Here is a 15,956-nt window from a genome sequence, read left to right as displayed (position 1 = left end):
CATTCTTCAAATCCCATCGGTGAAATTACACGGACAATAACATGACTCCGGCGCTATGCACTGCCCAGTTACCGCAACGAAAGTGAAGAGAGGCAGGAAAGATGATGAATACAGAGGTCTGGGCACTGAGAATCGGATGCGATATACAGCCTTCAGAACGAAACCTCCATGATCGCGTTACAATGAGCGCGACACTATGATTCGTGCCGCTTGAAGGCTGGGGACGGCTCCTCTGGCAAATCACCTGACGGGGCGTTTTGTTCTGTTGGTGGCGGCGGTCTAGATTATCACACGTGTTAGTCAAATGGAAGATTCCCACGAAAACACCATAGCAACATTAAACTGGACGGACGACTTACGGCGCGCTCTTCTGCCCCTGCTGGTTGTCGAAATACTTCGCAAAATCGCCCGGATCGCCAAACGGTCGGGGTCCCAGGATCCGCACGAGGTCATCCCGGACAAGCATCTCTTTCTTCAGCAGCTCCTCCGCCACGGCCTGGAGCTGGGATTTCTTCTCCAGAAGCAGGTCCTTGCACTGTTTGTAGGCCTCGTCGACGATACGGCGGACCTCGACGTCGATGTTGCGCGCAGTCTCCTCGCTGAAAGGCTTGTGCAGGCGTTGCTCGTCGTCGCGGTAATGCAGGTATCCGATCTTGGGGGACATGCCCCACTCGGTGACCATGGCCGTCGCCATCCGCGTCACCTTGTTGAAATCGTCGCTCGCGCCCGACGTGACTGTGTCGAACCAGATTTCCTCGCTCACGCGGCCGCCCAAAGTCATGGCCATGCGGTCCATCAGCTGCTTGACGTTCATGAGATACACGTCGCCACCTCCAGCGGGGAGGTATTGCGCATATCCTAGTGCGCCTTGGCCGCGCGGGATGATGCTGACTTTCAGAAGGGGATCGGCGTCTTTGAAGAACCAGCCACAGATGGCGTGGCCGGCCTCATGGTACGCGACCGTCTTCTTCTCCTCGGGCGTCAGCACGAGGGACTTCTTCTCGAGGCCGCCGATGACGCGCTCGATTGCTTGTTCGAAGTGTGTCATTTCAACGGAGGTGGCGTTCGCGCGCGCGGCGATCAGAGCAGCCTCATTGACGCAGTTGGCGATGTCGGCGCCGGAGAAGCCGGGCGTTAGCGCCGACAGCCGGCCAGTGAGGTACTCCAGGTCGACCTTGGTAACGATCTTCTTCAGATGGACTGCGAAGATCTGGCGTCGCCCGTCCATGGTCGGTCGGTCGATGGCAATGTGTCGATCGAAGCGACCGGGACGCATCAAGGCCTTATCAAGAACATCGGGCCTGTTTGTGCCCGCCAGGACAACGACTTGCTCCGAGGTGTTGAAGCCGTCCATCTCGGTCAAGATCTGGTTGAGGGTTGACTCACGCTCGTCGTTGCCGCCGCCAAAATTCTGCTTGGCTCTTGATTTGCCAATGGCGTCGATTTCGTCGATGAAGATGATGCACGGTGTGTTCTTGCGTGCGTTGGAGAACAAGTCTCGCACTCGAGAAGGGCCAACACCAACGAACATTTCGACGAACTCGGAACCCGAGACGGAGAAGAAGGGAACGCCGGATTCCCCAGCGGTTGCCTTCGCCAGCAACGTTTTACCCGTACCAGGAGGGCCCGATAGGATGGCGCCGCGAGGGATTTTGGCACCCAAGCTTTGGTACTTGGAAGGGTCCTTCAAGAAAGAGACAAATTCCATGATCTCAAGCTTGGCCTCATCCATACCGGCGACATCGGAGAATTTCGTCTTGACATCCGTTTCGTGGTTGAATCGCTTCGCTCTTGACTTGCCGATGCCGAAGATGCCGCTTTGACCACCTGCACCTGATGCTGCTCGTCTCGAAAGCCAGAAGAGGGCACCGACGAAGAGGATGGTAGGACCGAAGGAGAAGATAGCGGCGCTCAAAGGCACCTCGTCCGAGTAGGCGACGGGGATTCTCTCGTTTGTGGGGATGCCCAACTCTTGCTGTGCCTCGTCCAAATGTCGCTCAAACGCTTCGACGGAGCCTATCGAGAAGTAGTAATAGAAATTGGGTTGAGCTGCAGGTGATTCAGGGTATCTCTGGGCCACAGCGGATCGGTGTAGCTCGACTCGGACCCGGTTGCGATTGATAACCGTGAGCTTGTTGACGAGGCCTTTGTCGAAAAACGTCGTCCGGAACTCTTGCCATGTAATCTCCCGACTAGACTCGCCGGGGTATAAGCTGCGGTAGAGGTAGTACGTGATGAAGGCGGTCATGATCATAGTGCTGGCGTCAAGCTTCAACTCATACACCTTCGGCCCGCTACTTTGCTGCTGCTGTTGCTTCTCCTTGCGCTGCTTGCCGCCTTCCTTGTTCTTGTTGTTCGATTGCTCAAACAGCGGTGTCTCCTCTTGGGTCTCGTTCTTGGCCGATTCCGTGCCCTTCGTGCCGTATTTTTCTCGAACCTCCTTGGCCGTCATGCGAGACATCTTGGTGAAGAGGCTGACCAGCCGGACCGTCGTCCCCAGATCGATTCGTTTGGAGGGATCTTTCTTCCTCGCCTCCAACACATCCCGCAGCTCCTGGGGCATCCCACCCTTCTTTATCACCTCGGCAGCTTCGTCGACAGCATCGGCCTGGGACTTGGGCAGGCCCGTCTTGATCATCTTGGCAATATCGTCAATCTGCTGTCTCTCTTCGGCGGTCATGGGAGGGAAGTCTGAGCTGCTCGCTTGCTTCCCCTCTGACTCTTCGTCTGGACTCCTCTTCTCCAGCTCATTTTCGGGTTGTTCTGATTTCTCCGCCTTTTCTGCCTTGTTTGCTTGCTGCTTCTTTTTCTCCGCGTCCTCTGGCGGTGGTTTCGGATCCCCGGGGTTTACTGTTGCATAGGACCGTGACAGTGGGGCTCGTAACGACCTCGAGGCGCGGTATCTGGTAAATTGGGTCGAGCGGCGTGTGGCACAAAACGCGCACTCGAAAGCAGCTTTCGACGACCGCATCAATTGCGGCCGCAGGTAGCTTGCCGCCATCGCGGGCGGAGAGGTCTGTAAAGGGCGGGTGAAGCGGATAGGCATTCAGCGCAGGAGGAGAGAGGTGAGAAAGCTTAGAGAAGGGGGAAAGCCTAGATGGCGAAACGACGAGCGTGGTGTTGGTCAGTCGTCGATGGTTGACGCGGGCGAATTTGCCTGGCAAAGGGTGGATTCTCGGTGCTGCACATGGACTCGTCCGTGACTCGCACTCGCACTCGTTCGGTCATAGATTTGCTAAGTTACGCCACTAGGCCGTTCAGAGGCACCAGAGACTGCGGGAGACTGTAGAGACCAAACGCGAAGTGACGCGCGCACATCTGATCTCTTGCCATCCATATCCCACCCACATCCTGGTCACAGTAAGTTTTGCTGTTGACCCCTCCCTGCCTCGCACTCAGATGCGTCTCCTCCCATACACATCGGCTCGGAGTTTCCAGCCATCGTCTGCCTTGACCTGAATGGATTCCTTTCCAGCTGGTCTAAATCGAGGATCTCGCGCAATCCGACTAGGAGCTGTATGGAACCCACCAGCGTTGTCCTCAAAGAAACTCATGCTTCCACTGCTGCCCAACAACAGCCGCCCACGTTCAATCGCGTACTCCGGGGCGGGCTTGTACTTGGCAAAAAGACCATCAGTGTCTGTATGCGGCCTCGAAGATCCTCCTTCGTCGATCAGGTTGGCCACGATCTCTCCAACTGCGCAAATAGCAGCACATTCGATTTCCGCATGAGACAGTTGACTAGTCGTAGCACCGTCCCCACCAATGCCAACAGCCCCTATGGAAAGCCGTTCCCTCGCAGCTTCTTCAAACAACTTGTTTGTGGCCGTAACAGGTCTGTTGTCCTTGTTGGCGAGTTGCATCCAGCGCCGGAGATTTTCCTTCTTGTCCTCGTGTGCCTTGGGCCCAAATTCTCGAGGATGATCAGGAGCCTGTGCCCTCGCAAAAGTATTCATTACTCTATTCATCTTCGTCCGCTGTTCCTTGGTGACTGGCTTCAACTCTAACCAGTCTTGTTTGTCGACCTCAAAGATTTGTCGGAGGGTTGCCTGGTCGATAGGACAAGACTTCTTGTTGTCGTCCTCTTCCGAGGTCGGGCGAGGGCTTGATTGTGCTCCGAATCCCGGTGGTGGCTTCAGAATACTGACAGTTCCCGGGTTGAGCATCTGGCGCCGAAGGTCATGCTCGGGCGTCGTGGCTGTGCTGCCTGAACGAGCTGGAGAAGTTGCCTCACTAGTCCTCACCCGGTGCAGATCGGGATTGTGCAGCACAGTCTTCCCTGTCTTGGCCAAAGCCTGTTGTGCAGCCACGAAACTTTGCATCTTTATCTTTCGGTCGTATGGTTCCTCTTCCCAAGAGTGCAATATTGGCCCGCGGGCTATCTGTGGCGCGGCTATGCGTGTGGTTTGTTCAGTTGCTTGTGGCTGCTCGAGAGGTGCCGCAAGGGCATCAGGGTAAGAGTAGTGTCGGACAATATTTGGTATGTTACAGGATGCAGACCCGGAGAAGCTTCCCTCCATGTCGACAGCGCTATCCGAATTGACTTGTTGCAGATGCGGGCGACCCGGTGGGTTTGTAAGAAAAATTGCTCCCGGGTAGAGGCTCGCCTCTTGACCTGAGTGAATGGCAGATATCGGAGGCAGTCCCGAGTTTCCAATCCCACCCGAACCGGCCGTGAAGTGGTCATGTCTGGCAACAAAACTGGGCGGTGGACCTGCGAATTGCTGGGACAAAGATGCTAGCTTTGTCTCCTGTTTTGTCGGACTGATATCGTCTGGGACCATAATTTTACCAGCATATTGAACAGCTAGTGGCCTGCCGGTAGGCGCCCCGGACAAGCTAATGGGACCTACCACAGGGAATCCATGTGAGTCATAGTGCCTTTCAACCCAAGGATACGGATTCGGGTTTGGGTACCCACCACCTGGGACGACATTCCCTGGGGAGCTATGCACACTAGGGTTCGTGGTTTGCTGGACCTGCTTGATGATTGAATGTGGTTGGACGCGTTTAGGGGTCGGGTTGACCAAGGTGGATGGTATTTGGGCAGCCATGCTGAGCATTGCTCTGGGCGCCGCGGGCGCTGTGAGTGCAATCGAGGGGGGCGTACTGTCATTATCACCGAGCTTCGCGGTTTTCTCAGGCACCATGGGGACATTGTTGTCCTCGCTCACAGAATTGCTGTGCTCAGTCGACATGAGACGAGTGGGCGTTGATGGTGTGCCCTGGATGTCCTCCTGGCTCTCGTTGTCGCTAGTGGCTTCCGGTGTGTCTTCCAGAACCAAGGGCTTCCAAGCCTTGATGCCTTTGTTGCGGTTGAGAGGAGCGCTCTTGGTGAAGGCGCTCAGGGATACAGGTGCGGGCTTCTGCGGCAACTTGTGCTCCTCACTTGTTCGTCTCGCAGCAGCATTTTTGGCAGCATCGTATTCAGCGGCTCTTGCTTTTGCACCCCATTGTGTCCACATGTTGATATCCACGAGGACAACTTGGTGAATGCCTGGTGCTGTCGGAACGGGATAATCCGGGGGAGGCCGTCGTGGCTCTCGACCTGACTCCCGCATTAGAAGGACACTCTAGAGCTTGGATCTCTTGTTGTGAGCACGGCTGTCTCACAGTTGCAGCGATTATTTTTGAGGAAGCTCGGCTGCTAACCACCTGTCGTGTGCGTTAGCAATTGGTCATGTCAAATGAGAAGTGCCTCCGAAGCTCTGGATGTACCTGACAAAAGCCAAAACGACTCTCTGACAGGGAGGAGGCTCGGACAGTCTCTGCGAGATTCCCTCTCAAATTTCGGAGAGGGAGGGGAGAAATCGGGAGCGAAAGGGAGATGATGAGACGGCGAGAAGAAGAGGAAGAGTTTGTGGGAAAGAGAAGGTGAGCGAGGGTGCGGTCACAGAATATGCTGAAGACTGGATCCTGAAAAGAACAAACACCTTCTCTATTCACCGCGACGGGACGGGATCAAAGGCGCAACTGGTAGGAAGAGCTCGACTTTCAGAACGAGTGACTCGCCTCTCTCTTGCGAAAGGCAGGGAGAACTCAGCAAAGGAAGGCACGGCGCCACGTTGGTGCTTGCCTGCAAGTCATTCTCACATTCTCATCTGATCCTCATGTGATCCTCATCCGCAAATGTATTTCATCTTCTTCCTCTTTGTAGGCGTAGAAGACGATAAACATCGCTGGCAACATCACCAATTCTTAGACCAAGAACAATGAGCAATTAATCTTCCTGCTTCTTAGCCCGAGAACCATATCTCGCGAGTCCATCGACGCCCCCACATCAACAGTGGCATTCCGATGACATTTCTACTCTGGAGAAACATGGCATTGCATTCCTATCAAGGTGCACCAAGTCGGCAACAGAAAGAGCGAAAGAAAGAGCAGGAGAAACGAAGGGTTCGCTACATTATACGGTGATCTCGCCTCCGCCACCGGCGGAATGTCGGTATGGAATCAGCTGGGTCTCTGCCGTCCGAAAGTTGCCTCAAACCACGACAACCAATATTTCTATAAGAAGCAAACACCTGAGGTTGAGGATTCCTGGAATACTTGTGCCATGATATGGTCAGAGGCCTAGCTCTGACTCGCCGAACTACTCTGGGAGATAAATGGGAATACCATCATGAAGATCGGTGATCCCATATACAGAGGTGCGGAAGTGCGCCTGCCAGCAGAGGTGGTCACTATGATCATGGCTTATGTTGCATCCAGCAACAGCCCGGATACCCAGAAGTCGTTATGGGCTTCCTGTCTTGTATCTAAGACTTGGTATGCGGCTTCCATCTCACATCTCTATTACTCTCCGCATCTTTCTCCTCGAAATTTTGACCTCTTCACTCGAACGATATGCCCGCCTCTCAAAGCGCGCAGAACCCGAATCGGCATCGAGGATATGATCAAGCATTTGGACATGCGAGAGATTGCCTACGAGAGCTCCAACAGTCTCACATCTCGATTGATCAATCGAACAAAAGCCTCCCTGCAGGGTTTTCACTCTCCGGCAGTTACCTTCTCGTAAGTACATCCGCCTACCCATTGAGTTGATCGAGGTGTTCTGACAATCCCTACAGAGTTGCCTCACTCGCTCCGCTGTCCAAGTGCGCTAATTTGGCCCTGCTCGATATGTCGGGTGACCGATATTCCTTTACCTTGGAAGAACTTCTCGGTTCAATTGGGCGCCTTGAGCACTTGTCGTCTCTAGCGCTGCCAAAGGACATGCTGTGTGAGCACCAGGGTCAGGCTTTGACTGGTGATCTGCAGTGGCCGGAGAACTTGAGACTCCTTCATGCTCCGGGGTCCATTTGCAGCCGACCGCGAAGTTGGGACACCTTGTTCAGAAGCTGGCCTGCGAGTCTGACAACCCTGTGCTTCCCGGATTGTGATAATGCCAATGACGGTCTGTTTGGCAGACTCCACGACTGTCAAGAGAGTGCGAGTTTTGTGCAGCGCCTCGAAATCCACAACCCGCCACGTCATACGCCCAGACCCATTCGTTGCACGCTGTATGACATTCTTCGTGTCTTTCCGCGCCTGACGACGGTAATCATCCCTGATGACATGGCAGCAAACACGATGTTGGCATTTCCCAGCCAAGCAGCCGCAGTTGCAGCTCCCAGACATATATACTTGGAGACTCTGATCATCAACGTGACGGTACGGGCCTGTTTGGCTTTTGCAAACAACGACCCGTTATCCGGGCTTCAGCCCTCCAATCTCGACATGCTTTTCAAGCCTCCATGCCTTCGCAGGCTGGAGATCCGCGGGTGTTTGCTCGATTTAAGCTCGGAAGAGGACCAGACGAGATTTGAAGAGCTGTCCGAGCTACTCCGCGACCGTGCAGATCCCGATCAGCGAGACTCCTCGGGCATCTTTCTGATGCCCTTGATCTAGGTGTGACCTGAAGAGAGAGGGAGCTCAGAGACCCATCAGTCAAACTCCGCAACTTAGGTCAAAACTTACCCATACCACATGCTGCAAGGACTCACCTGTGGCTAAGTCAACTGAGCCGCAAGACGGACACCACGTTTGAGATGGCCTGTGCATGCTGCTATCAATCAACCCAGGAGCTTTGAGAAGGACCTCACTTAGCATATCGAAGCCTCGCCAAAAGCACAGGCAGAGAAGCTAAACCTATCTTGTGAACGAGAGACGTGTGACGACGGCTTTTTCGGAATTTCAATAGCCAGCGAGGACAGGGCGCAAGATCAAATACAGACATTGACTTATGCAAGGAATGAATCGTCAAATGCACAAACCAGCACAAACCAGCACGGTAGGAAGCGTTGAACAAAGTAAATAGACATGTGACTGAGCACTTTCATCATTCAACCCGTCGTGGTCTCAGTCACAGTACTGCACGCAGAAGGCACAATATGAAAAGCCTCTTCTCTATCGCATTACCAACGCAATATCTGTCCTTTCTCGAGACGGGCACGAAGTTATTGAACAACACCAACGCCAGTGCCAACGAACTCGCTCCCAATCCGTTCCAATGCCCTTGCAAAAGTGCCATTTGCGCCCGAATCCTAACCCGACCGTCATCAGCCGATCAGTACCTTACCCAGCGCTGCATATTTCTGTTCAATTCATACAAGGTTATCGAATTGAATTCTGAACTCCCTTCATGTGTTCGTACCGCGTCGTACCATACCGTGCCGTGCCGTTCCATTCCATTCCGTCGCATAACGTCCCTTAACTTACCTTACCTTACCCTACCACGTCGTCAGCCGAGGGCGTCTCTTCGCTCAGAAGATGGTCCCGAAGGCGCCGTCCGTGTCGATGCGCTTGCGGGGACTGCCTCCTTCGGTCTCGGGCTTGCGGTGTCTGTTGTGGGCGCGTGTCAGTCAATCACGCTCAGTCTCATGGTCACTCAACGAGAATAAAAGGGTACAGAAGTCTCAGACGAAGGTGAAGGAAGTACTAACCTGAAGGTGAACCCGACGAAGAGGGCCTTGGCCATCTTCTCATCCCGTTCCGCCATGTCCTCGAGTGCGCGCTGCTTATCATGCACCTCCTTGTACTTGGCCATGTCGGCCTCGTTCGAGAAGTCGTCGAAATAACCGGCATCTGTCTCGGAATCCAGCTCCGGCACGAACGGCGCCTTCTGCTCGCGCAGCGTGTTGAAGTCCACTTCGGCAAAGTACTCGTGCTTGTGGATCTCGTTGATGGATTTGAACCGGTGGTCCTTTGCGGCGACGAGACGAGTAATCAGATCCCAGGTGCGCTTGGAGAGGAAGTAGTTGGGGTCGTCGTAGATGGGTTTACGGAGCACGCGTTGCCAGCGCTTCAAGTTCTGCCAGGTTTCGTCGACGGTGGCGCCCGCGAACGGTGGATACCCTGCCAGTGCTTCGAAGAGCATGCAGCCCAGGGACCAGTAGTCGACGGTGAAGTCGTAGGTTTCGCCTTTGAGGACCTCGGGGGCCATGTAGTCTGGAGATCCGACGATCGATTTCGCGTAGTTGATGTCCTTCTTGCGAAGGGAGCGGTAGCCCTCGCGGCGTTGGTCGGCGGACCGGTCCTCCACAGCTGGCATACCGAAGGGGACGGGCGTGTTGCCGACTTCTTCGAGCTTGATGCGCATGGATTCGATCTTGATGGGCGAGAGCATGCCAGCTGCGAGACCAAAGTCTGTAAGCTTAACGTGACCAGTCGCATCGATGAGGAAATTTTCTGGCTTTAGGTCGCGATGGATGTAGCCCAGGGTGTGGAGAGCGTCAACGCAGGAAAACATCTCGGCGATGTAGAACCTCGCGTGGCGGTTGTGCAGGACGCCGGTGTTGTTGAGGAGCGTGCGGAAATCACCTCCAGGGACGTACTCCATGGCGAGGTAGATTTGCTCTTCATCCTGGAAGGAGTAGAGCAGCTTGACGAGCCAGTCGGACTTTGCTGCCGTGAGAATGTCTCGCTCGGTGAGGATGTGGCGGACTTCGTCGAGTTTGAACAGCAGTTTCTTGCGCATGACTTTGAGGGCGCAGACCTCGCGGGTGTCTTTTTTCTGTGCGAGATAGACTTGGCCGTAGCCTCCCTGGCCGACCTGGGTGAGGATCTGGAAATCGCCATGGCGGAGACGAGTGCGGCGCTTTCGGAGATTGGCTCGCTCACGACCGAGATATTTGTGCAACGCAGTATCATACTCTTCCTTAGGCGTTTCTGGCGGACCGGGAAAGGTGGACTGGAAGGCCGCCTGGCGGGACTGACGGTTGTGGACGTAGGAGAGCAGGTCGAAGTAGTAGTCGAGGAAGTCTAGGAGAGGTTAGTGCCCATCTTGCGTTGCAGAGCGGAAGGGAAACATACACAACTGAGTCACGTTTGCGAGCCGCTTGACCTTGGGAGACTGTAACTTCTGCATCTCTTCAGTTGTCAGACCTTTGGTCGTAGTGAGCGTCTTCTTGTCCGCTGTTCGATATTGCTGTTCGCGTGCATTGGCAGCATGGTTCTGCTGACCACCTTTGCTATAGCCATATCCGCCAACAGGGGCATTTTCCTTGTTTGACTGACGCGTCGGGCTCTCGGAGCGACCAAATGATTGTTGAGGCGGGTCTGCGAATGGATCTTGGTGTTCCTTGGTAGGCGACTTTGGCTGTGTTTTGGAAGGAGACATGGGAGCCAGTTTCATGGCATTGTCAAAGATATTTGGCAGGTCATTGGCGCCAGGAGGGAACTGTTTCTTGCTTGGGCTCCCAGTAGGAGTTTGTACGGGACTGGTGAAGCCATGGAGAGGGCCGCCACCGGGCGTTGTTGGGGTGTGAGGTCGGTCGTACATCTCGTTTCCAGAACGAGTATGCAGGAGAGGAGGAAGAGCAGGCAAGGACATATTCAGATCTTGCTGGGTTTTGGGGGAGAGGGGTGTACTGCCAAGAGCCATGTTATGTTGTCGAGCAGAAGTCTGTTGTGATGCAGGTGAGGCGGGATCGAGACGGCGGTGAGTTGCAGGCCGGGCCCCTTGTGGAAGAGGGAAGGTCAAGCGCAGAGCAAAGTGTCTGACTCTTCACCTCTTTCGCCGTAAATTGAGCAGCAAAGCCTGTGAGAGGAGCAAGCAAGGCGAGGAGCGAGATCAGCTGCACGGTGCTGGCGAACTTGAGGACTCAGCGACGTCCTTCTGGCTCGAAGAATTCCCACGACTGGCTTGATGTGACGTTTCAGGAAATCATCAACAGTGCCACGGCTGTCACGGGGCAACACGCCGCTTATCGATACGATTGGCGAGCTCGGTTTTCACGAAGTTCAATTGGTTGGCTACCCTCGCCTTTTCTCATGACAACAGCACCGGGCCTTACAGCATGGCTATCACTGTCGCGATACTTCCAAACCAAGGATGGTTGCCAAAAGAGATCATGATCCTCCAATCGATGTAGAATATCGCAATCACGGTGAGTCAGAGCCTGGATGCCTCACCACGCGAGCTTCGGCGACCATAAAAGGATGGAGATTCCTCGCTGAGCAGAACCAGCAAGAGGTGACTGCACTGCACTGCACTGTTGACTTTTCCTTTCTCACGGCCTTTCAACAATGACAACTACCGGCCCAATAGCATTCATCACGGGAGGAGGTAATACCTGGCCCTTCGCGTGTACTTCCTCGTCTAATAGTGACATTCAGCCTCCGGCATGGGCCTTGCCGTGGTGGAAGACCTCGCCGCCAAAGGATGGAACATCACCGTCTTCGACTTCGATCACGTCTCTGGCGCAAAAGTCGCAGAAAGACTCGGGCGGCAAGTCCACTTCATCAAGGGTAACACCGCAAAGTATGAAGAGCTAGGAGCGGCATTTGCCGAGACGCGGAAGAATTGGGGAAGCATTGACTTTGGTAAGTCGTGGGTCGAAGTCCCTCTCCACAGTGCGAGGTCATTGCAAATGAAAGTTGCACCAGTCTAACCAGAAGGTCACAGTCTTTGCCAACGCGGTAAGGTGGCTAAGTCCTTGAGCGGACAAAACAACTAAATCGAAGCCCGTCCAGGGAATCGGCGAACGCAGCAAATTCTACGAACCAAAGGAAGAACTCGCTGAAGGCTTTCCCGCTAAGCCCAGCACCTTGACGTTGGAGGTCAATCTCCTCGGCGTCGTCTACACGGCTTACCTTGCAATGCATTTCTTCCGCAAAAATGCGACGAAAGGTGGCAAGCTGGTGATGACAAGCAGTGCCTCGGCGTTGTACCCGAGCGCTTCGCTGTCACTGTATTCCGCTGCGAAGCATGCGGTGGGTCCTTTCCATTGTTTACGCCCTATGTCTTCCGAGGTCTAGCTAAACTCTGTGGAACACAATTCTAGGTCGTCGGCCTTACTCGATCGATGGGTGCCGCTTTGGTCAAGGAAGGCATCACCGTCAACTGCATCTGTCCCGGCATCGTTCCTTCAGGTCTCCTTCCGGAAGCATTCACGAACGCGCTGCAAGCGGACATGATAACCCCTACGTCGACGATAGTCAAGGCAATCAACAACTTTCTAGCTGACGACTCTCTCACCGGCCAGGTCGCGGAATGCAGCGGACAGGACGTCATCTACCGTCCTCCTTACGAGCCGGAAAACGAGGCGGCGAGGTATATGCTGGCCCTGCAAGACGGTAAGGTCGGCGCAAAGATTGATTTCGTGGAGATGGGGAAACATGCCAAGATGAAGAAGGAGTTTTACGATAGGATGGAGGATTCCGCAACATGACCATGTTAGCCATTGACAACAGGAATGCTCCGTTGTGAAGACCACGGAGGCTCGAGCCGTCCGTATGCCCATAGCCATGTCTGAGAAACGCTAACGCTCATACTTTGCATAAAGTCCCGCTCAGACGGACCTCCCGAATGCCACACTCCAGAATAACGATTCTCACGGCAGTTTCAAAGGACCCTTCGAGCTGTTGGCATGCATCGTCCCTGTGCCATCAGTCGGACCGCCGCAATGAAAGTGGATCCATCTAACCGCTTCACATTTGCCGTAGGCGCAGGCGCTCCTCAGGGAGACCTACGATATGGTCAGCCACGCACTGGCCTCTAATCAGCATTGTCATGGACTTACCTATTTCTTGTCTTCAAATAATGCTTTCAGGATCGCCTTTCCTTCCTCCACGTCCTCTGGGTTGTACATCTTCAGGCCATACGAGAGCATGAATTGATTGAAGGAAGTAAACCCGGCCTCCTGGACCATTGCGTACTGAGACATTGGTTTGCTGGCCGTATCGTTGCTTGATTGAGTGGTGTTGGACTGAGGCATCTTGGGCAGTACAGTAGCAGGACGATGGGTTGTGTTGAGTTATTGATCGATTCCAAAATTTCTCTGATTGTGGTTTGATTTGCGATCGAGCAGTTGGGAGCTTGGTAGAAAAGGGAACGAGGTTCAGTGAGAGGGTTCGAGGTCTGAAGAGAGAGAGAGACCTGAACGGGAAGTCGACGGGTGCGGGCAAGCACATCCCAGACCAGTCCAAGCAAGTGCGGGTTATGGATTACTTACGGAGTACTGCTGCCAAAGGCGGCTGTCTCTTCTCACTCAGTCTCACTACCTAGGTAGGCAAAGAATATTATCTGTGCCCGTTGAACGCCAGTGAAGAGAGAACCCAACTTCGATCAGGATCAGAAATATCTCCTCGCATTTTGCGTCATGTACTCCGTACAGGTCTGATATATCCATTGCATTGTCCTTTTGCTGCCTAGGAGGGCCCTAGATATAACCATACCTAGATATTGAACAGCCTCTTCCAACCTATTTGACCGCGAGCGGTTGACCGGCAGCCAGCCACTCACACGACTTTTCAATACGCGAAAAACTAGCCAAGCAGAGCGACAATCTACCAATTCATCTTGTCCTTGGCGTAGAGGTCCATATACTTGTCAACCTCCATGGAATCCAGCTTGGAAGCATCTGTTCCCAAGGCGACAAAGTCCTTGATCTGGGCATCATCGAAGTGGTGGCTCAAATGTCTCTTGTACTTCGCCAGAATCTCGGGCTTGGCCTCGTCCCTTCTCAGACGGTGACCAAGTGGTGCCTCCACAACCACTTCATCCAGCACGGTGCCATCGTTCAAGGTTACTGTCAGAGCATTTGAGATGGTTCTCAGTGCAGGGTCATGGTAGTCCTTGGTGAATTGAGGATCCTCAACACACTTGATCCTCTTTCGCAGATCCTCAACCAGGGGAGAGGTAGCAGCCTCACCGCCATCAAGGTAGTCAGTGGCTTCCAAGCGGTTGAAACACAGCATTGTAGCAACCATGTACTGGACACAGTGATCTCGGTCAGCAAAGTTGTCCATAGGCTTAAATTGCTTGTCGATGATCCGAATGCACGCTTCGTGCGTCCGGTTCGTGATCTCTTTGATATCCTTGGCCGATTTGTCCATGTCGGCGAGAATCTTGTATATTTTCTGAGCGGCCTCAACGGCCGTCTGCGAGTGGAATTCAGCCGGGTATGAGACCTTGAACAGGACGTTCTCCATGACATATTCGCCATATGGTCGTTGGAAGTCGAACTTCTTGCCCTTGAAGAGGACATCGTAAAAGCCCCAGACCGGAGCAGACAGCACCGTGGGAATACCGGCTTGACCCTGCTGGACCTTGAAAGCGAGGTTCACAGCTCTTTGGCAGGCATCTCCGGCAGCCCATGACTTGCGAGACATGGTATTGGGTGAATGTCGGTATGTCCGCAGGCTCTGGCCATCGACGAACGCCTGAGAGACAGCGGCAGCGGTCTGGCCCTCGTTGAGTCCCAGCAGTTTGCTGACGACTGCTGCGGAAGCAACTTTGACGAGGAGGACGTGATCCAGACCGACTCGGTTGAACGAGTTCTCCAGGGCCAAGCAGCCCTGGATCTCATGGGCTTTAATCATGGCCTCCATAACGTCCCGGATCGTGGGAATCTTGCCGCCAGCTACATTCCCGCCAGCTCTGTTCGTCCGGGCAATCCAGTCTGTAACGGCAAGAATAGCACCAAGGTTGTCTGAAGGATGGCCCCACTCGGCAGCCAGCCAGCAGTCATTGTAGTCCAACCACCTGATCATAGCACCGATATTGAAAGCGCCGTTAACAGGATCTAATTCGAAGGGAGTACCGGGCACGCGGGTGCCATTGGCGACACTTGCACCGGGGACGACTGGACCGAGGAGAGCAGTGCATTGTGGGAAGCGCAGGGCCTCCAGGCCGCAGCCGATGGTATCGAGGAGAATGTAGCGGGATGTATCGAGGGCGACGTCCGAGTTGATCTTGTAGTTGTGTACGTACGAGGCAATGTCGAGGATCTCGGGATCGTATTCTTGAGCAGGGGCGTTTGAGGGGTGCGAGGAGGCCATCTTCTGGGAGGTCGAGAAGGAAGAAGCCCACGCAGGCGCAGGACGGGGGACTCGGAAGCTGGATGTTGTCGGGCGGATGGCTGAGGATGGTTGGACACGTACAGCCGAAGCTCCTGCAGCTAATCTTCGCACTGGGACTCTCTTGAAGGCACAAGACACCAGCATGATGTGTTCAATGCAAGCTTGGTGGGAGCGGGGTGAAAAGACGCAGGATTGACGTCGAGGTGAGGAGCCAGTGGACAGCAGCGCTCACTTGACACTAGGCCTGTGTTCCTGAACTGGTCACTTGCTCACCGACTGACGGCACAGTGCACCAAGGAAAGAGCAGAGTGAAGGGCAAAGGAGGAGTGAAGAGAAGCAGGCTCGACGGGGATCAGTGGGATCAAATAAATCAAAATCTCCCAAGCTCTCAGTCTCCTGCCAACAACAACAGAAAACTACTGCAAAAATCTATCTACTAAACCATCTTATTTCACATTAACCTCATGCCTCGCCTCGCCTCCTCCATCAGCTAAATTGCTCCTGACCTATCGAGGCTCTCCTTTCCCTCAACATCACCGTGCAGCAACACACCGCAGCGTCCCACACGCCGATAGAGCTCCGACTACCTCGGCCATTGCCGGCAGGTTGCTCAGTCGCCCTTTGATTCGCTAGTGAACTTCGAGCAAAGCTCTGAGCTTGGGCCTGTTCAG

General features: G+C 54.2%; 6 protein-coding genes across 6 annotated transcripts; 2 read left to right on the top strand and 4 right to left on the bottom strand.

Moving 5' to 3' along the window:
• Positions 1-355: 355 nt before the first annotated feature.
• Positions 356-3,001, bottom strand: A1O7_03440 (AFG3 family protein; the record flags this gene model as incomplete). The annotated part of the gene is made up of 1 exon (XM_007757460.1): positions 356-3,001. The coding sequence occupies one exon, from the start codon at positions 2,999-3,001 to the stop codon at positions 356-358; it is 2,646 nt and encodes an 881-aa protein (XP_007755650.1).
• Positions 3,002-3,395: 394 nt separating this feature from the next.
• Positions 3,396-5,465, bottom strand: A1O7_03439 (uncharacterized protein; the record flags this gene model as incomplete). The annotated part of the gene is made up of 1 exon (XM_007757459.1): positions 3,396-5,465. The coding sequence occupies one exon, from the start codon at positions 5,463-5,465 to the stop codon at positions 3,396-3,398; it is 2,070 nt and encodes a 689-aa protein (XP_007755649.1).
• Positions 5,466-6,622: 1,157 nt separating this feature from the next.
• Positions 6,623-7,018, top strand: A1O7_03438 (uncharacterized protein; the record flags this gene model as incomplete). The annotated part of the gene is made up of 1 exon (XM_007757458.1): positions 6,623-7,018. One exon carries the CDS (start codon positions 6,623-6,625, stop codon positions 7,016-7,018), a length of 396 nt encoding a protein of 131 aa, XP_007755648.1.
• A 1,726-nt stretch (positions 7,019-8,744) lies between these two features.
• A1O7_03437 (AGC/NDR/NDR-UNCLASSIFIED protein kinase) lies at positions 8,745-10,864 on the bottom strand (the record flags this gene model as incomplete). The annotated part of the gene is made up of 3 exons (XM_007757457.1): positions 8,745-8,823; positions 8,925-10,242; positions 10,294-10,864. 3 exons carry the CDS (start codon positions 10,862-10,864, stop codon positions 8,745-8,747), a joined length of 1,968 nt encoding a protein of 655 aa, XP_007755647.1.
• Positions 10,865-11,606: 742 nt separating this feature from the next.
• Positions 11,607-12,653, top strand: A1O7_03436 (uncharacterized protein; the record flags this gene model as incomplete). Its single annotated transcript, XM_007757456.1, has 4 exons — positions 11,607-11,805; positions 11,888-11,901; positions 11,956-12,195; positions 12,267-12,653. 4 exons carry the CDS (start codon positions 11,607-11,609, stop codon positions 12,651-12,653), a joined length of 840 nt encoding a protein of 279 aa, XP_007755646.1.
• Positions 12,654-13,770: 1,117 nt separating this feature from the next.
• A1O7_03435 (2-methylcitrate dehydratase) lies at positions 13,771-15,264 on the bottom strand (the record flags this gene model as incomplete). Its single annotated transcript, XM_007757455.1, has 1 exon — positions 13,771-15,264. One exon carries the CDS (start codon positions 15,262-15,264, stop codon positions 13,771-13,773), a length of 1,494 nt encoding a protein of 497 aa, XP_007755645.1.
• Positions 15,265-15,956: the final 692 nt, after the last annotated feature.

Source organism: Cladophialophora yegresii (assembly GCF_000585515.1).
Source record: "Cladophialophora yegresii CBS 114405 chromosome Unknown aczIN-supercont1.2, whole genome shotgun sequence".
NCBI lineage: Eukaryota > Fungi > Ascomycota > Eurotiomycetes > Chaetothyriales > Herpotrichiellaceae > Cladophialophora > Cladophialophora yegresii.
The sequence above is the reverse complement of the archived record's forward strand: the minus strand, read 5'-3'. Positions and strand labels throughout refer to the sequence as shown.